Raw genomic sequence first — 20,254 nt, forward strand, 5'->3', positions numbered from 1 at the left:
ATGAAACAATTTCTAAATGTTACTAGAATTTGCCTGTACTTGAACAGTAGGCTATAGTAATGCTGAGGAACAGAGTGTTACATTATCTTTCTGTGCAACTGAGGTGTTTATTCATTTGCAGCTTATTACTCTATAGAGCCGAGAGGCACGGACACGTTCTCACTATTGGAATATGAGCGTCTCACTTAATGGGAACATTCAAAGTTTGCAGACCCCTAATACTCATTGCTAACAGTCAGCAACATACACTTTATATCTTTTTTGAAATGAAATCCCTCTCCCTATTCAAATACTGCATTTGAGAAAGCATTTGATTCTTGAAATCAAAAAGTATCTATTTGTTCTGCAAAAATTAAGGAGATTTAAACAGTATTGAAAGCCTAAAAATTCACACACTTATCTTCAATGGACGCAGGCACCATTTGAACAGCTATTTTGGAAGAGATTTTCCATAGGAACAGTTACATGAACTTTTGAGCATTGTTTTAACAGGATTCCCAGGCATTCAGGCTACCTAGGACTTTAAAATCTCTTGGTTGTTAGGGAAAAAAAATTAAAAAAAAATAAAAGAAAAAAAAAAGAAGTAAAAAGCTGCTGTTTCATACTGTCACAGACCACAATCCCTTGTCAGTATTCTGCTCCTGGCAGAATAAATGAAACCGACGCTGTATGTCTTTGTACACAAAACAACCCAGTTATCACTTCATACGCACTGCACATACTGTTTTCTTCAGCTAATTAATAACCGGTATTCACATCGTCTTCTGAAATCTGTTCATATGGCAGCTACAAGTAATCCCTACCAGCACCGTTTCCTTTAGACCCCACCCACTTATATCACTTTACCCCAGAACTAAGTTCAGCCAATTTATGGTAATAGATGTACGCCGCATTTCTCGGTACTCCACAGATCACTCCACTAGGCTTCACTTACACGCTAAAACTGTGGCAGTTATGCTCCCTAGCATAGCGCTTGTGTTGTAACCAACACCTTTAGGATAGCTTAGATAACAGAAAGAAAGCCCTTCTGGGGACATATTTTGGATATCTTTGACAACAACAACAACATCATGAAAAGATTCTGGAGAAATCTAGTGCATGTGCAGCTCTGGGATCCCTCGGTGTATTATTTTAAGCGTCAACCACAGGACCACACTGCAGACAGGGGACGCACCAGTGCCTTCGGCTCCCACCCTCCCCAACCTCCGGGCCCCGCCGATCCCCACCGGCAGCAGCACCCGGTGGGAGCACCTCCGGGAAGCGACAGGCGAGGTGGGGATGGGGGTGGCGGCCCCGGCCGCGCCTCGCCGCACACCTACCGAACGGGCGGGCGGGCGGCGTCCCCTTTAAGAGGCGCGGCGGTGGAAGGGGGGCTTTGCCCCGCGGTACCGGGCGGCCCGGCCGCACCGCACCGGGTCACCTGACTGCGCCGGGCCACCGATCTGCGGCGGCAACGGCAGCGCCGGTCCGCTCCGCTCCGCTCCGCTCCGCTCCGTTCTGTCCCGCCCTCTGCACCGGGGTAGGGGCGGCGCTGCTGCGGCAGTAGCGCGGGGATTAGGCTGCGGGAGGATTAAGCCGCCGGCTGGAAATAGCAGCAGCATCAGCAGCGGCGGCTCACGGGCGTGGACGCCCAGCGCATCCCCGGCGGCGGCGGCGGCCGGAGGGGGCAGCCCGCCCCGCACCTGGAGCTATCGGGGCCGGGGGGAGGGAAGAAGGGGCTGCACCGTGGGGCGCCTCGGCAGCGGGCAGCGCGGCGGGAGGCGGCAGTGCCCTCTCCGGAGCGGCGGCAGCGGCAGGAGGACGGGAGGGAAGGACGCAGTGACAGGTCGGCCGCTGGCGCTCTCTTCATCCCCTTCTCTCCCCGCCGCGCCGCGCCGCCTCGGGCTGCTGCATGGCGCTGGGTGCCGCCGCATCAGCGGCGCCCCGTTTCCCACCGGGAACCGGGGGGTGGCCGAGAGGAGGCACCGGGAGGGCATATCATGGCGCAACGGTGCCATAATCTCCCATCGGGGAGGCGGCGGGGCGGGCGCTGCGGTGGGGCCGGGGCGCGGCGGCGGCTCCTTCGCGGGCCGGCTCGGGGGGGGGGCGCTGCCGGGGCAGGTGTGTGTGTATGGGGGGGTCCTTTTCTCCCCCTCCCACGGCCTCGTACGCTATTTATGTGCAGCCTACTTCTGCTCCCATCGTTATTTCCCCTTCATCCTTTCCCCGCGGCGAATAAATACCCTGTATTTTTTTGCCCCAGGCGGCTTCTAGGGAGGCAAAGGCTTACACAACGGAGCGGGGGGCTGCGCCTCGGTAGGGGCTGGGCTGCCTGAAGGACCATTGTGCGTGTGTGTCCGTGCGTGTGCGTGTGGCTGCGCCCCGCCGCCTCCCGTCGGCGATAAACCCGGAATCTCCCCTTCCCCTCCCGTGTTTTCCGCCTCTGCAGAGCAGGCAGTAGCAGCAGGCACGCCAGTCGAAGATGTCGGGTCAGACGCTGACAGATCGCATCGCAGCTGCTCAGTACAGCGTTACGGGATCCGCCGTAGCCAGAGCCGTCTGCAAGGCCACCACGCATGAAGTGATGGGGCCCAAGAAGAAGCACCTGGACTGTGAGCACCCCTTTTCTGTTTCCCCAGCAAAGGGCCGAGGTTAAGGAGGCTGACCGCCAGACCCCTTAGGGTGCCTTTAGGCCACCTCGCTGTCACGCTTCCAAACCACAAGGGTTATGAGAAATCTCCGTGAGAAGATGAGTTATTATTGCATTTCTTCTCTTATTGCATAATGATGCTTTTTCGGCCATTTTTCTTTTTCTCCTCATGACCTCTTGCCTTTTATCCAGGAAGGCAGTGCAATGTGTGCCTTGTGGAGCAGGGGCTCAGGAAGATGGGAGGGAATTTGGCACAGGGCAAAATGGACACACGCTTGTCTCAGCCTACTTTAGTCAGGATTAAGCTAGGCGGAGGCATAAATGCTACTCCAGGAGCTGGCCAAGCACTGGCAGGAGTGTGGTGGTCTCCACAGCAGACTTGTGAAAATGTTTAGGTGATGCTGTGCTTAAATGGCAAGGCATTTGGATAACACTATGCTGAAGGTTGAGGAACCTTTGGAGAGTTTAAGGCCTGTTGTGCTGAGGTCCCAAATATGTGACAGAAACTTCATAAGATGCCCAATAGTTTGCATCAAATTTTATTGAAGATGGCTGGTGGCTTTGTGTCATAGATTTATGATCTGTTCTGGGCTGGTATTAGATAGTCAATGCATGAAACAATGTTGAAGTCAAAACGTTTCTTAGAAAGCAATGAGCTAGTGATGTTTTGTCTTGTCAATTTCATTTCTTTTCAACCCACTCAACTGTCAGTCCCTGCTTGGAGACACCAAGTAGTAGAATGGTGAAAGAATTTAATTAACACCATGTTCATTGGCCTTGTTTACCAACCATGTCCAGTATTGAACTCAGTAGATCAACAGCAAGTTTTAAGGTCTAAGTTAAGTGTTCTTCCCCTGGGAGTGGGTTTTTTTTTTTGTTATTGTTGTTTGGGTTTTGTTGGGGTTTTTTTTTGGTTTTTTTTTTGTTTTTTTGGACAAGGTAAGAAATATCTTCAAGTAGAGAAAAGCAGGTTTTTATACCAAGCTGGCCATTACTAAGTAATGCTGGTGCAGGTGCACGTAAGTACAATTCTGATTATGTTGTATTTCTTAAAAGGAGGTAGTGTTACTTCCGGAAAATAGTTCCAGATTTCAGTTCTAATGACTTCATAGCTAACCCTTGAAGTGGCAAACAGCATGTTGTTCTTCCGATATATCTAAATACTCTTATATGTATTTCTGAGAGATGCTGATGTGAGCAGCATTGATTGAAGACTGACTTGACTCTACACCGTTGTTTAAATAGATCAGCGGTCTTGATATCGCTATGCATTCTCTCTTGTTTTCTTGTATATTTCAAAAAATCATTGTGGTTATTGATGTCTTCTGTGTTGTCAACCCTTCTTAATCTGTAGTTTGTGTCTGGACTGTCCTACTGTATCTGATACTAGAAGCTTTAGCTTAAAAAAAAAAAAAGGCATAGCTCATGTATTTAAAAGCATGCTGTGTCTTTGTGTGTATCTATACACACACACATATGTGTGTGTATACATATATAAAAATAAAAGTACTATCTGGAATAGGAAGGATTAAATAAGCAGGTGCTATATTAAGGTCTGGAAAGGGATTGTGTTTGGATATTGATGCTAATATTACTATTTCAGAAAATGAATGTGGGGGAGACTGAAGCTGGTAGCATTCCATGCAATTTCATGCCCACCTGCATGTAAGACACACAACAGAAAGAGAAATGATAGTTTCCTGGGAAGATATATCCCTGCCCATTTCTCTTTCTATTTTCAAGCAGCATATAACAGTTAAGAGTTTAACTATCTGGTATTAAAGAGAGAATCTTGTCAGTGGGAGATACGCACATTCAAAATTGTGGACATCAGGTTGCAGACATCCACGAAAATGAACATCAGGTTCATGTTTGAAAAGAAAACAATATTCTCAGGGTCTTAAACTGCAGGCATCCCATAACTATGACTTGAAAGGCAGTTCCTTGCACTCTGACGTATATCTTGTGGACAAGTGTTAAAATGGGCTTTATATGTTGTAATGAGAGAGTAAATTACAAGTTCATCCTCTGAAAGAGCAATTCCCCATGCGTGCAGGAGGTGCTGCTAGGCGGAGGTAGATCTGAGCTATATGGCTGCATTTCAAGTTGGATAAGTAGCATTTGAAGACATGAAGAAGGGAATGAAAGGAAAAACTTTGCAAAGCCTTATATGAGATTTGAGTCAAGCTGTGAAGGATTTAGACAAAACTTCAGGTACCAGAGAGTGATGGTTGGAGTGATGCTTTGTAAAGAGCTGTAATTCTAGTATTGGTGTGGGGGTTCTCTGTCCGTAGAGAACACCATAATTTTATTTAGTGTCATAGTGGCCAGGTGTCAGGTCACACAGCCTATCTTCCACTGCCCTGCTTAGCAACTGGGCTTTGTAAATTAAATGGGAGAGATCAACTGTTTAACATGAATTAAATAGTCATGTGAGCATGGACACAATGATGCCTGTCCTCATCTGTTTTCTGCAGAAGATGTTAGTTACAGAGGGTTATGGAAAGATGATAGATGACAAGGTGTGGGGTGGGTGTTTTGTTTGGTTTAGGTTTGGTTTTGTTCTTTTTTTGGTGAGTACTACTTAGAGGGAATTTGCTCTGAGGAATAAAAAGCATGATTTAGGTATGAGTGCATGCTTGTGAGGAAGGGAGAGAACAGAATGAATGTCTTCTGTGAATAAAACCTGAGCTGCGAAGTGTTTACCTCTGTGTAGTTTTCTGTACTTGCGTAGATTTCAAATACAGGCATTAATATTGATATTGTGCAGTGGCTGTCCTTTGGCTCTTCGTGCTGCACAGGCTTGTCATGCAAAGAAGTACTGGAGTATGATTAAATTGCTATCATATACAGGAATAATTGCCGGGAATTTCCAGCAACTGCTGGAAGTAGTGCCAGGTGGCATTAAATGCATTTCCCAAGTCCCTGTGGGGGAAAAAAGGAATGTAAATCTAGGATGCTCTGATGGTTTGGGGCATGCCGTTGCAATTGGCATGTTAGAGCTCTGACCCTCTTGGACGTAACCAAATTGTTCTCATCTTAAAGTTGTCTTAAAGTCACCACAATAATATATGTTCATGTTTGGCTCACCAGGTTGTGTGAAGTAAATTACAATCAGATAGTGCAAATGAGAGAGGTATTCCCATGAAAAAGTGGGGATTAGCAGCTTGATTTTGATGCAGTGAGACGCACCATTGCAGAGTGGGTGAGTGAGATATATGGGCTACTTTAACGGTATGTAAGCTGTGCTAATTCAGTCGGGAACACAATCCTAGCAGCATAGAAGTTTCAATCTCAGAATTGTTCTGAAAGATGGGTTAAGGCTTCACCAAGGGTTTAATTGTGTGGGGCAAGTAAAAGGCAACTTCCAGCCTCAGATGGGGTTGACTGATAGAATCAACAGGGAGAAGTTTTTGGAGAAAGGAAATAACTTGACTTTCAAATGTTAAAGCATGCAATAATGAGGGAAAAATAGGTAGACCTGAACTCAGCTCCTTTTATAAGGGATGTTTATCAGAAAGAGACCGTGAAGCTTTCATTTAGGGAAGTGAATTGGAAACTAGTGAGGCTCTTGCGTCTGCAGTTGGTCGTAACAAGTTCCTGATTCTGAAAATGATCAAAATGGCTGGGATTTTCCTTGACTTATTTTGTTGAGTGAATTGTTTCGCAGCAGGAGGAAGTTCTGGGGTGTGTATGCTAAAAATACCATGTGGTGCCTCCTTACTTCTTCAGAATAATTCTTACAAAGTGGAAGACCCTTCTGGAGGGCTGACCAAGAGCTGGAAGATTTTCATGAAATGTGGAAACAAAGCAGGTGAAGATCAGGACTCGATTTTCTATGGCTATGGAGATGACCCGTGCACCTGTAGTAACATCTTTCGATCCTAAGTCTAATTTTGCATGTTTGTATGTGGCTGACAAACAAAGGCTCTAAAAGGAAGTTTATAGTCTAGTTCATGCTGGTAACTGAACTGCGGGGCTGGTGTCAGTGGTTTGTTCCTGCAGTGTCTTGCTTTTCTTCTGCAGACTGTGGGGATGACCTAGCAAGTTTGAATCATGGTGGTCTCTAGTGTTAAAACAGAACTAGCTGTTGACCAAAAGCAATGGGTTAAGCTTTTTTCCTAGGCTCAGTAAAATTGCTACATCCCAGAGGTTAGTCTTAGAAACCTCTGTCTCATTCCCTAGGAATATGTCTGTTGTTTGGGAGAGGTAGGGGTCAGTGGAGCTAGTTTGACTCACTAGACTTCAGTGACAATAGGTTAACTTGGATGTGTATTTCATAAGTTGTTTGTTGTTGAAGTGATCTGGGTAGTGTTCCAAGTCTGTTGGCACTCAGGGCCCTTTCCTAGTGGGAGTAGCGCAGACATACAAGTACTGCATTGCTCTGCAGTCTGGGTGACGCTTTGTCTTTACAGCTGTGGAAGTACCTTCAAGAAACTTGCCAAGAATGGAGTCCCTGTACAAACTGAGCTTAATCCTTTACACTTTACTGATGAAACTACTTTTGTGTGTCTCACTGTATCTTGTATTACAGTAATTTGTCAGGGTTTCCATGTACGAAAGAACTGACATTTAAAAGTTAGCATTGAAGATCAGCTGTAATACAGTGTCTTGGTTTTATTTGTCACAGCTGGGGTGTATTCTAAATTGTGAACTCTTCCTTGTCACCCCAATGAATGTCTTTCACACCTGAAAAGAAAAAAAATCCAAGCAAGCAATTATTTTCTTTAATTCATTGTTTAATATTGGATCAGCACATTTATTTGCGTGTGTGCGTATAAGGACCTGCCATCAGTCTCTGTTTCTGTGGGCTTCTTCCATGCTCTTTCCCGAAACAGGGTTGAAGACTCACTTCACTTGTAGGTGTGTGGATCCCTAAATAGGAGTAGAAAGATCTGTCATGGGTAAAGGGAGCTAATAAGAAGGCTTTTTAGATTAGTTGATCTTGAGTATTTCAATGGCATTAACTTCCAATTTCCCGTGGCCCTATACTGTTTTTAAGGTGTGTGTAGTTCCAAGAGAAAGCTGTCCTTTAATTAAACTAAGACTTTGCTAACTAGTAATTTTTCAAAATATGTTTCAAGCTGGGTGGAAGTTTGAATTCATGTTAAGATACAAAGGTTGAAACATGGGCAGGATCACTTGATCTTGTTCATCTGAGCTGTTCTGTGTTTAAGTCTTCTTATGGTACAGTGCCTAAAGAAAGTAAAGGGAGAATGAGGAAACAGAAGAGTGGTTAGACGGTGTAATATTAAACGTTTTCATCCAAACAGTGTAACTTGATAAAGCTAGATTGACTAGTCCTACCCTTCCCACCCGCCTTAGCTTTTCCTCAGCTGAAAGGCATGTGTTCTTAGTCAGTTTTCAGTAGTCATCAAGATCCTTCTGTTAAACATGCTTTGTCAAGGTCATGGATGACACATTCTGGGACAAGTCAGGTCTTTCTGGTGTACTGACTTCCATTAGTAGACCTTGAAAATGGAGTAGCTGTATCTTTCTTTGAGGCCTCTTTTTCATGAGATGTTCAGTGTGACAGTGACCACTCCATAGTTTTAACCCGATTAACTATTTAGTAGTTGAATACGTTTCATAATAGTCTCATAGTGTTACTCCTGTAGATCCTGGGTGGCAGCAATTGCACTTCTTTTAAACAAACAAACAAATCTGCAGTGGATTTCCTGTTTAGTTTTATTTGATCCATGCCTCTGATTTTTCAGCCTGGCTCTTAAACTCTCCATCTTCTGTGTATGCCTTACCTGGGCCTGTCCCACTAGAGAGGAGTTCTGTGTAGTCTCTGAGAAAATGCTTTGTTGGTGTGGTTGGTCCATGCTTCTGTGTCTCTGCCCTGTGAAGTACTTAAAGGTAGATGTCAGTCCTTTCCCTTTTAGGAACTGTGAAGGGCATAGAGCATTTTGGATGCTATTCGTCTTCATTGCTTCTTGCTGGATGGAGAAATTGGTAGCCAAAGAGGAGAATTTGCTGCTCAATTTTTCCCCACTTCTGAAGAAATGGTGATATAGTAAAGGCACACTTGCTTCTAGTATTTTTCTGCCTATGTTCAAGATACTGGAGACTACTTTGCTTTTCCTACCCTACTACCTTCCCCTGGTACTGAGTGTCTGTGGCAAGGTATTTGATGCAGGGGTGGCCACTGTGAGAAGAGACCAGGACATCCTCTGTGCCAGACACAGCCAGTTCCACAATGGACTCACCACTGGACACAGCTGAGCCCATCCAGCAAGCTTATGGCACCTCCAGGAAAACATACTTAAGAAAGGGCAGAAAAGACTGGACAGGCAGAGGAGGATGAAGGGAAACGTGAGAAATGGCAGAGGGAACATCAGGGTCGGAGGTGGTGCAGAATGTATTCCATGGTGCTGGAGTAGATAGCCCCTACAGTCTGTAAAGGAGACCCCTCTTTGCAGAGGTCACAGCTGCAGCATTCCCTCCTCCCCAAAAAAACCTTGCTGTGTGCGTCCAATATACCCCAAAGAAAAGAACATGAGAGACCTTCCTCAGTCATCTGTGGTATTGCTGAAGGAGCTGGCTCCAGAGTTTCTGGAGGTGAGGAAAATCAGGGTTGCGGGGGATGACATTATATCCCTTCCTTAGTCTTACTATAGTCTAAAGATGAATCAGTGGTACCAAACAGTATCATTAAGTGAACATGCCCTGTTCCTTTTTGGAGCTTCTTTTCAAGTCACAGATCACAATGTGGGCAAGGGTGGTAAAGCACAAGTTCTGGTGTGTGCCTAGGGGAAATAGAGTAGTCTCACCAGTGAGTGTCTGATGAAACTTGAATCTTCAACACATGGCAGGCAGATTAGGATCAATATTCTGCCTGGCTTAGAGAGAGGGGTTTCAAGTACCATGAAAACTAAAAAGCAAGGAATAAAGCAAGCCAGGAAATCAGGATCTGAATCTCGGCGCAGGACATCAAGTGTGCTGAAAGACCAGGTCATCTAGCATGGGGCTGAACCCTGAACTCACGCTAAATGATGTGCTAAAAGAAGCCTTCTTAGTAGCTTTGCAGGCAGTGATCTGTAGCACAGAGTTTTCCAGCAGTACTTTTTTTCCTCGGAGTCAGCAGTACCAGCAAGATTGCAGCATGCAGCTTCATTAGTAAGTTGATATTAGAGTATCCTACCCCAGCAGACTCGGCACGGTTGCTTGGTTTTCCTACTGGCCAAAATTTTGCTTGGATGGGAGCTTGGTGGCTTAAGTAAAACCTGAAAAAACCCAGATGTTGGCAATTGCTAGAACGCAATCAGAATACTTGGCAGAGTCTAGCTTGTCCCTTTGTGGAGTATAGTTAAGTCTGCTCTTTTTTTTTCTTTTTTTGAGTCTTGTAAACTGCATGCTAGAACCTTAAAACTGTTTTTAATACTTTTATTCTTGCTATTTTGATCATATTTACTTCTGCAGAGCTGCTTGAAAACACTGAAAATCAATACAAAAAAAGTTTTGCATGGGTGCACTCAGAGGTATATTCAACAGTCATAGCTGGTAGCCAGTGAGATGCTTGTACTCATTAAAAGTTCTCCTTAGATTGTGAAGTGTATTTGCTGAAGCAGTTGAGCATTGTAGTCGCTAGGACATGAAATATAGCAGCAATCTGGACTAGTGCCTCAAATGGTATTGGTTATCAGCCTTGAAATGTCACCATGACTGTAGGTGGAATACTTGAACAGTATTTTCTAGGCTGCTGACAAATGATGCATCCACTGGGTGTCTGAGGCTTCACACTTAGTAGTAGGCATAGTATAGGAAATGGCAGTGCTCTGTAATACCACTGACTTCCAGACAAACCAAGTCTAAATACCCTTCTGTTCCTCCTGCCTGCCTAGGATAATGCGATCTCATGCTTTGCTCTAGATTCTATCTGTATCTTAACTTAGTTTAATGAAAGTGATTGAATGCTGAAAAGTCCTGGTTTCATTCTAATGTTGTGTATTTATGCAATCTGTACCCTGGCCATTTGAACTGAGGTAGTGTGTCAGTTGGTTGCCTTTCGTAGAGTCTGCTTTTTCTAGCTACTGATAAAACTCAAATTTCTTGCAGAGCAGATTGTCTGAGTACACAGAATCATAGAATCAACTAGATTGGAAAAGACCTTTAAGTTCATCAAGTCCAACCATTACCCCAGGAGTACCAAGACCACCACTAAACCATATCACTGGGGGCCTTATCTACACAGTTTTTGAACAATTCCGGAGACAGTGGTTCCACCCCTGCCCTGGGAATCCTGTTCCAATACCTGATTAGCCCCTGTGTGCAGAAATTTTTCCGAACACCCAATCTGAACCTCCCCTGGTGCAGCTTGAGGCTGTTACCTCTTGTCTTATCGCTTATTACTTGGGAGAAGAGACCGACCCCCACCTCACTACAACCTCCTTTCGGGTAGCTGTAGAGAGCGATAAGGTCCCCCCTGAGCCTTCTCTTCTCCAGACTAAACAACCCCAGTTGCCTCAATCGTTCCTCATCAGACTTGTTCTCTAGACCCTTCACCAGCTTCATTGCCTTTCTCTGGACCCACTCCAGCACCTCAATGTCTCTCTTGTAGCAAGAGGCCCAGAACTGGATACAGTGTTTGAGGTGCAGCCTCACCAGTGCCCAGTACAGGGGGATGATCACTGCTCTGGCCCTGGTGACTATGCTATTTCTGATACAGGCCAGGATGCCATTGGCTTTCTTGGCTGCCTGGGCACACTGCAGGCTCATGTTCAGTAGCTGTCAATAAGCAGCCCCAGGTCCTTTTCTGCTGAGCAGCTTTCCAGCCACTCTTCCCCAAGCCTGTAGCATTGCATGGGGTTGTTGTGGCCCAAATGCAGGACCCGGCACTGTTGAACCTCATACCGTTGGCCATAGCCCATCAATCCAGCCTGTCCAGATCCCTCTGCAGAGCCTTCCTACCCTCCAGCAGATCAACACTGCCAGCCAACTTGGTGTCATCCGCAAATTTACTGAGGGTGCACTCAATCCCCTCATCCAGATCATCAACGAAGATGTTAAACAACACTGGCCCTAACACCGAGCCCTGATGGACACACCACTAGTGACTGGTCGCCAACTAGATGTGACACCATTCACCACCACTCTTTGGGCTCCAGCCAGTTCCCAACCCAGCAAAGATTTCTCCTATCCAGGCCATGAGCAGCCAGTTTCTCCAGGAGAACACTGTGGGAGACAGTGTCAAATGCTTTACTTAAGTCCAAATAGACAATGTCCACAACCTTTCCCTCATCAACCAGGTGGGTCACCTTATCATAGAAGGAGCTCAGGTTGATCAAGCAGGACCTGCCCTACATGACCGCATGCTGACTGGGCCTGATCCCCCTGTTCTCGCACACGTGCTTTGTGATCTCACTTATGATCATCTGCCCCAAGACCTTCCCTGGCACTGAGGTCAGGCCGACAGGCCTGTAGTTTCCGGGGTCTTCCTTCCTGCCCCTCTTTGTAGAGAGGTGTCACATTGGCCAGCTTAGAATCATAAAATAGTTAAGGTTGGAAAGGACCTTAAGATCATCTAGTTCCAACCCCCCTGCCATGGGCAGGGACACCTCGCACTAAACCATGTTGGCCAAGGCTCTGTCCAACCTGACCTTGAACACTGCCAGGGATGCAGCATTCACAACTTCCTTGGGCAACCCATTCCAGTGCCTCACCACCCTCACGGTAAAAAACTTCTTCCTTGTATCTAACTTCCAATCCTCTTCCAAGCCCACTAGACCAGGACTGCTGATAGATAATGGAGAGTGGTTTAGCAAGCTCCTCTGCCAGCTCATTCAGCACTCTTGGGTCTAACCTGTCCGGCCTCGTATGCATATGTCTTAAGTGGAGCAGGAGGTCACTAACCATATCTTCCTGAATTATGGGGACTTCAGTCAGTTCTCCATCTCTGCCATCCAACTCAGGGAACTGAGTGCCCTGAGGATGACTGACATGACTGTTAAAGACTGAGGCAAAGGCAACATTAACTACCTCAGCCTTTTCCTCATCCTCAGTCACTAGGTTTCCCCTAGTATCCAGCAGAAGATGGAGGTTCTCCTTGGCCCTCGTTCTATTGCTAATATATTTGTAAAAGTACTTTTTATTACCTTTTATGGCAGTGGTCACATTTAGTTCCATTTGCGCTTTCGCCTTTCTAACGTTCTCTCTACATAACCTAACAACATCCTTATACTTTTCATAGGATAACTGTCCCTTCTTCCACAGGTGATAAATTCTCTTTTATTTTTTTTTTATCTGAGTTCCAGCAATATCTCCTTGTTCAGCCAGGCTGGTCTCTTCCCTGCCGGTTTGATTTTCAGCACAAAGGGACTGCCTGCTCCTGCGCCTTAAGGATTTCATTCTTGAAGAGTGTCCAGCCTTCCTGGACCCCTTTGTCCTTCAGTAATGTTTCCCAAGGAATTCTGCCATCCAGCATCCTAATCAGGCCAAAATCAAAGTCTAAGGTGGAGGTTTTGCTGACCTTCTTCCTGCCTTCTCCAAGGATGGAAAATTCAGTCATTTTGTGATCACTTTGCCCAAGACAGCCTCCAACCATCACATTACCCACCAGTCCTCTGTTTGCGAACAGCAAATCTAGCCAGGCACAAGCTAGATCTCCCCTACTTGGCTCACTAACCAGCTGGGTTAGGAAGTTATCTTCCACACCCTCTGAGAACCTCCTGGATTTTTTCTACTCTGCTTCTTATGCTCCTTAGCCATTCCACCTCTTACCATAGCTCTGCCACCATGCAGAGCAAAATCATCAGTCTGCTGACATCTTACACGGCTGCCATCTAACATCACCAACAGGCTCTGGCACTCACTACAGCCAGATGCCTGGACAGCTACATGTTTACGAGGGACCTCTACCTGGGTCTCCATATCCTTCCTGGTCATCAGACAGGACTTAGTTTTCTTTGCTTTCTGCTCAGAGGATTCCATCTTAGAGCACTGTCTCAATGACCGCTGACTGCAGCCTGCTGGGCTACTGGACCCTTTCCACTCGCCCTGCCCATGCAAAGTGCTGCACTTCTGGTCGCTCATGCTCCCAAGGGCGGTGTTTTATCCACCCAGGGGGGTGCTGTCCCTCCTGGCAGCAGGGACAGCACTTCTCTCTCTCTCAATCAGCAGAGCTACCGTCTCCTCGGCAAGACCTGATGAGGACTTTCAGCTCCCTTGGTGGCTCTTGCTGTTCAGGATTGAGACTCCTGGATGCTGCATTTTCCCCACGCTCCAGTGCTGACGGCACCCTCTCTGGAGCTACTCACCTTGGCAAATGATCATGCTTGAAGGCCACCAAGAAAGCACAGCCAGCTTTTTGTATGTACTGAGAACTCCAAGTTGCTGACAGGATGTGTCTGCAACTTGGGTCTGCCTTGTGGCAGTCAACTCTTTTCTTGGTTGTAAGCCAATATGCAAAATTACCACAGGTGGAAAGCAAGTTGGCAGGTGTTGTAGTTGGGCCACAGAGCTCTAACAAAATAGTTGAGCTGTGTGCTTTGCCAAGGTGACTTTACTTTCTCAAAGCAGGAATGAAAAATAAAGTATGTTCTTTGCTAGTTGTTTCTAGGTGTTTGGAATACTAGGTTATGGCCGAAGCCCTGGTAAGAGTGGACTGGAGAGGTTGATGTCCACTGGAGCTAAGATTGTTCTACCATGTATTTAAAGGACCAAAGAACATATCTTTTCAAGAAAGTATCTTAAACTTTGCTGTCCTAAAGCGGTGAGGCAAGACTGTGGCTTGACTACTGAAAGTGTAGTCGATGACTTCAGACTGACTCTTGGCTTGGCACAAGCGCAGATGACACAGTGGCAGCAGGTACTTCCATGGCAGATGGTCAGCGGTCAACCTGCAGAGCCTGGCAGGCTCTTAGTGCCTCTGGCATAGTTTTGTTATATCTCTTAAGTCTCTCTGGTAGTTTACAGAATATTCTAAAATGATCCTCCATAGAAGTGAGAGGAAGACATGACTGCTCAAAACATGAATAAAACATGCCGACTTGTCGCCCACATTCTCAAAGTGTATGCAAGTTTATAAGTTTAGAGGGAGGTCCTCAAAATAAGGCAGTGATCGGTTATCTTGCCTCAGTGCAGGACTGCACTAGCTAGATCATACGTCCTTACACATAACTGAAGAGCCCACATAGATGCACTTAAGTGGGAGTTCAAACCTTTTTTAAAAGGACTCTTACTTTCACTTCTCATTTCAGAGAGCGTAGGACTTGTATGAAAGGGGGAAGCCAGCTGGCCTGTTTCCTGGCATGGGAGGCTGCTGTTTCTCATTATATAGAGGTCAAATATAGACAAAAGCTTTAACATCTGATCACATTAGTTCTTTAGCAACCCTGGAGTTTTAAAACCTAACTTTTTCAAATGCAGGCTTGGGTTTGGATCTTGCTGTGTGACTGGAATTCACGATATAATTATTTGGCCTGTAGCTCTTTAAGTTTTATAGCTTCATCTAAACCTATTTATAGGAGAATGTACTTTCTGCTAAGGGGCAGCAAGAGGAAGTCAGCATATCCAGTGTGCCAGGGTTTTGAAAACATGTACATTTTATAATGACTGATGTTTCATTACTGGCATCTGAAACAGAATGCTGTTTTTATGTGTGAGCTTTGCCTGTGACTTTCTGATCTGATCTTTCATTCTAACCCATATAGTCTTTCTAGTTTTGCTTGATTTAAGCTTCCAATTTATTGTTATTTGTGAATGGCAAGCGTATTAGTACGTGAAGTTTGCTGTGTTTGTAGTAGGTGAGTTTAAATAACTTCTTCTTGTTTATCAGGAAGCTCAAAGTTGCTTAGGCAGTACTGTGAGAAGCTACCTTTCAAAACTGAACTCCATATTGTGCTTAGGAGCTTAACTGACACTTCTTGGTATTCCAGTCTAGAGATCTGACTCTGTATGAAGCTTTGCTGCCTGGATGTGAGCCTGCTTGATTGATTCCAATTTCCCCATTCATCAATAGCTTGATGGGAGAGTTCCATTGTCAGTGGCAAACACATCTTCCAGAAGCATTGGTGACTTTGAACTGTTGGATAGCAACTTAGTTCTGTCAGGTTTTTTAAATATTAGTACTCCTAACTGCATCTTCCATCTCTTAAGTAGATGTTCTAGTGAATTTTACAGAACTTATTTTCAACATCAAGAAATCTGCAGTACATGAAAGGCTGCAGACTCATGTTGAAGAGTGAAGTCTACTGGTAGTTGATGTTAGGCTTTGGAGTTGGGGTTTTTTTTTGTTTTTTTTTTTTTTTTACATTTCTGAGACTTAAACTCACATGTCTGTACAGCAGAAGGAGAGGATTCTTGTTTAACTGGTGTAGGACAGGCTGCTTCCAATGTGTTTTCAGTTTCAGATCTGTAGTGGATCACAAACTGCTGTTCTGGGCAGAGTTGATAGGCTAGTGACAGTTTTGCTTCTACAAGCTTATTAAAAACAACTGGTTTTCTGAGGAAATTAGAGCATTTGAGGTGGAAAGCATTAACCAGGTTTCATTCTTCTTGGAATAAAAACAGAGGAAGCACAGCAGCTCAAATAGCTTATGTACCATACTTCAGTTGATCACCACTTTCTGTCAGGTATGGTTGGAGTGTAAGATCAACCCAACATGTAAAGGCTGATTAGAAAATGCTCTAGTGCAGAGATTACAGTAAATGACCCCATGCTGATGAGGCAAACATGAAATTCTTACTTTTCTAGTGTGGCTGTGCTGTTCTGGGTAAAACTTGCAGTTGATCCTGTTACTGATATTCCAGTAAACAGCCAAGTGACAAGAGATAGGAATTGCTATGATCAACAGGCAATGTTAGGGGTTGTTCAGCCTCATGGAAGGATAATCACAGGCCACAGCTGGAATCCTGGTATCCAGTTGCAGGAGTCAATTAACTGGATGTTATTGACTTTTATGTTTCTAAGCAATAATTTTGCAACAGTATACCCCCTTTAAACTTGTTCTGTTGTTTGTAGCAAGACCTGGGACGCAATGGGACTGTTGCTTTAATGCTTGCATGGATGGAGGGAACAATTCTACCCCTTAGAGGAAATTGAATAAATGCCTTGAAGGCTTGGCAGAAGACTGGCTGGTGGCTGCAATTTCATATTTCTTCTCTAAACTAATCTGTACTTTGCTTAAGGCCTCCAGGTTTGAATTGCTGAAGGAAATGGCTTGTAGAATGAGGTCTGAGATCTGCCATGTGGGGTAAAAATTACATTTTATGCAAAGTTATTAGTCAAATGCTTAACACAAACACTACTTGTAATGTTAGTAGGGTTTTTTCCACATCCTTTCCTCCCCTAGATTTTGGCATCTAAGACGCCATATTACAGTAGGATGGTGAATAGCATTTCTCAAGAGAATTGCTTATAACCATCAGTCGGTGTCCACCAAATGCAAAATAGCTTTTTGTAGATCTTAAATTATTGAGAACTGTGCAAAAAAAAAAAAAATAGTACAATGATGATTTGTGGCTTAGCTACTATTTGTCATAAGTCACTAAAATAGAGAAGTGGCACATCTAGCTCCAGAATTGCTTAATGTTTCATCTTGACATAAGCAGAACTGCTCAATTCTTGTCTTTGAATAGAAAAATACACATTTCTGTTGAGTTCGTTGCAGAGCAGGATTTGGGTGGAGAAAGGATCTGGAATAGGGTCTCTGTGAGGAAAGAATCGTTAGAGCAGTGATTTCTCCTCTTTCCCCTGCTCTGCTGAACTTATATTTTTTGCCTGAGACAAATTCTTTGGTATTCAGAGTGAATGAATTCTGTACAAATGAGGTTCAAGACTGATCTTCTTACTTCTTTGAACAGAGGAAAGATTCTATCCTTAACTAAAGCTTTTCCTACAGTGAAGCTACTTGAAAAAGCTGTGGTAGCTGTCATCAGAAAGAAACCAGGCAGGATATTTTTTGACTGTGGGGCCTTTTCGCCTTTGCTTAGTGGTCTGGATTCATGCATATGAAGCTAAAAAGCTGCTTTGTGTAGCCCATCTTCTGAGTGACAGCAGTACTGTTCCAGATACTTAATTCCTGAGTAAAATTGAAGCTTTTATTCTTTTGAATAAAAAGAATAAAATCATGGGTGTTAGTAAGGCTTCAGAATTCGTCCATGAAATATATAGTAATTAATTACCAGTCTTAAAGACCGTACTTAAAACCTCAATGACTGCTGCTTAAACTTGAGCTTCTGTAGCTGCCCTGAATGTCGTCTTTCAGTTGTACTACTCTCAAGAAGAGAACTCCAATGTAAACACTAAAGGTAAAGCACATCATTCTCCCCTAGAGGCAGTGGAGCTAAAAGTTCTGGCAACTTTTCTTTTAAGTAGAAAGTATTTATAGTTTAAGGAACTTGAAGGAGTTGCTTGAGGCAAGAATTTTTTTTAGCACAGTATAATCACACTTTTTCCCCCACTAGTTCTTAGGGAGACAGCTGCCTTGGTTGCCCCCTTTCAGATCCATTAGAAGACCACCTGACAGCTGGCTTTTATTTTCCCCTTCACAGTGGAGCTGCATGTGAACCTTTCAAGAGGAAAAGACGTATGTGTAAATCATTAAGGACCAAAAAGAACACAAATCCAACATAACTGGATTAATACTGCTAATGAGCTGGGGTGGTCTTTGCAGATGATTTACAGCCAAATATCTTGCCTTGATATGGTGGGGAAGGAAGGGTACAAGCCATATGAAAGCGCATTGAAATAAAATCCAGCCATGTATATGGGCAGTAGATTTTTTCAGCTCTGTTTTCGAAACAGGTATTTGGTGAACTGTTGAATTTAAAAAAGAGTAGTGTGATAATAAGATGATTCTAAGTAAATTGTCAGTTTGAGAAACTGGAGGAAGCTTCAAGAGAAATTTGCCGGTACTTCAAGTCACCTGCCCTGTCTCTCTGCAGACTCTTCATGTGATTGATAGAGAAGAAAAAACTCAACCTTCTGCAAAATCCTTAATAGTATGGGTAGTATGAGTATACCTATGAGTAGGCAGAGAGGAAGAAATTGTATATAAAAGGTTGCCTTGATGTGGGATGCAGTTGTGTGGTTCAAAGACTGATTGCTATGACCCCTCAAACTTCAGGAATCTGCAGCAAATATTTGTCCTCACAAGAGTCTGAGATGTGTTTGGGAAGAAAGAGGTCTTTGAATTGAGGCTGGAGAGAGGAGGTGGCAGTTTTTTGTAGTGATAATGGCTATAGCTGCTGGGAAAGTCTTTATAGTACCTGAAAAAAGTATGTGCTCTGTCAAAGATTGTGTTTAGGTTTGTGAGTTGGCACAGGCTTCGAAGTGCATAGACAATATCTGGAAGATGTTGGACTTCGATAAAGGGTAGGCTTGCTGGGGTTAAGGTGGGATGTAGTAACTTGCACAGACTTTTGGGGAGGAAGGAGGACACAGCATGAATTGCTGTTCTGCTTGGACAGATTATGATGCGCTTTTGTCGAGATGGGTGAAATGAGGGTGAAAAGAGTAAATGTTAATCCCACAGATAAATTCCTGACTCTTGTTTGTGAAATTGCTTGATAGTCAAACCCAACAACATCAAAATCATCTAATGTTCTTGTGAGGAATTATCGTAGGAGCAGAAACCAATAACTTTGTTCTGCTTTCCAGTACTGTTTTGTGGCCAATCTTCAGTAGACCTGGAAGTTCAGCTCTTATGTTGGTTAGCCCAAAGATGCAGTAGCTTCCTGATACAGTTCTGTGTCTTGCAAGGGAGGACTTGTGCTGTTACATGTGCTTCTTTCTATTCTTGACTAGCCTGGATTCGGAACAATCCTGCATGTCCTTTTCTATAGGTTCAAGGCATTATTTAAGTACATATAACCAAGAATAAAAACCTTGTGAAGACTATTGTAGCATTCAGCTTAGTAGTGAGGAAGATCTGTAAGAGAGTTACTGTCAGATTTGGCAAAGTTTAGAAGCTGAATGCATGACACAGGTCACATGCTGAGGCTTGCATGTTAATTCAGCCTGAAATGACAGCTGCCCTTAAGTTGACACCAGTATCCCTCTGAACAGAGAGATTTTGTGCTGCCGCTTCTCTGCATACTGAAATGTAAATTGTGAATAATTAACTTTGAACTGGGGAATCCCAGGTCTGCTTCTTAATGGATTGAGTAAAAAGAACCCAAATGAGAACAGGAAAAAACCCTGCCCAGATCCAGAACAGAATACAATCTGAAAAGGTAAAGGAGTAAGAAAGGTACTTTAAAGTCTTCTATAATGTCATTAAAAAAACAAACAAACAAACAAAAAAATTAATAAATCTCTACCCCAGGAAGTTTTTAATAAGACACTGATGAACTCTGAAATTCTGAAGACTTTGAAACTTTCTTGCTGTTCTCTTTTTTTGCCTTACGAGCTTAATAAACACCAAAACTAGTCACATGTTTTAGTGGTCTCTTTAAAAAGTCATAAAGAGATAAGGTGTCTTAACTTACTTCAGTCTTCCTCACTGAACCCTCTACTGATCTTCCTCAATTTGGCAGGTTTGCCTTTTTATTAATGAAGATGTTAATCATACTCTAGCTTTGCTTCTCTCGCCTAATTAAGCTGCAGATGTCTTAAGCCTGGGTCAAAAAGTTGGCTTGTCATAGTTTAAAGACTGATGTCCAAATTATTGTGTTAAAGAA

At 44.1% G+C, this 20,254-nt stretch overlaps 1 protein-coding gene across 6 annotated transcripts in view; it reads left to right on the plus strand.

Moving 5' to 3' along the window:
• Positions 1-1,204: 1,204 nt before the first annotated feature.
• Positions 1,205-20,254, plus strand: part of SNAP91 (synaptosome associated protein 91) — a 72,887-nt gene continuing 53,837 nt past the window's right edge. The window contains exons 1-2 of one of the 6 annotated variants that reach the window (XM_030489935.1): positions 1,205-1,272; positions 2,429-2,591. In XM_030489935.1, the coding sequence (XP_030345795.1) occupies positions 2,462-2,591 (130 nt within the window). In that variant the 5' untranslated portion in view covers positions 1,205-1,272; positions 2,429-2,461. Of the gene's footprint in view, positions 1,273-1,394; positions 1,826-2,428; positions 2,592-20,254 lie in introns of those variants that run through there. The other 5 variants (XM_030489936.1, XM_030489932.1, XM_030489933.1 and 2 more) reach the window with 5 other exon arrangements.

Source organism: Strigops habroptila, chromosome 6, assembly GCF_004027225.2.
Source record: "Strigops habroptila isolate Jane chromosome 6, bStrHab1.2.pri, whole genome shotgun sequence".
NCBI classification, from domain to species: Eukaryota; Metazoa; Chordata; class Aves; order Psittaciformes; family Psittacidae; genus Strigops; species Strigops habroptila.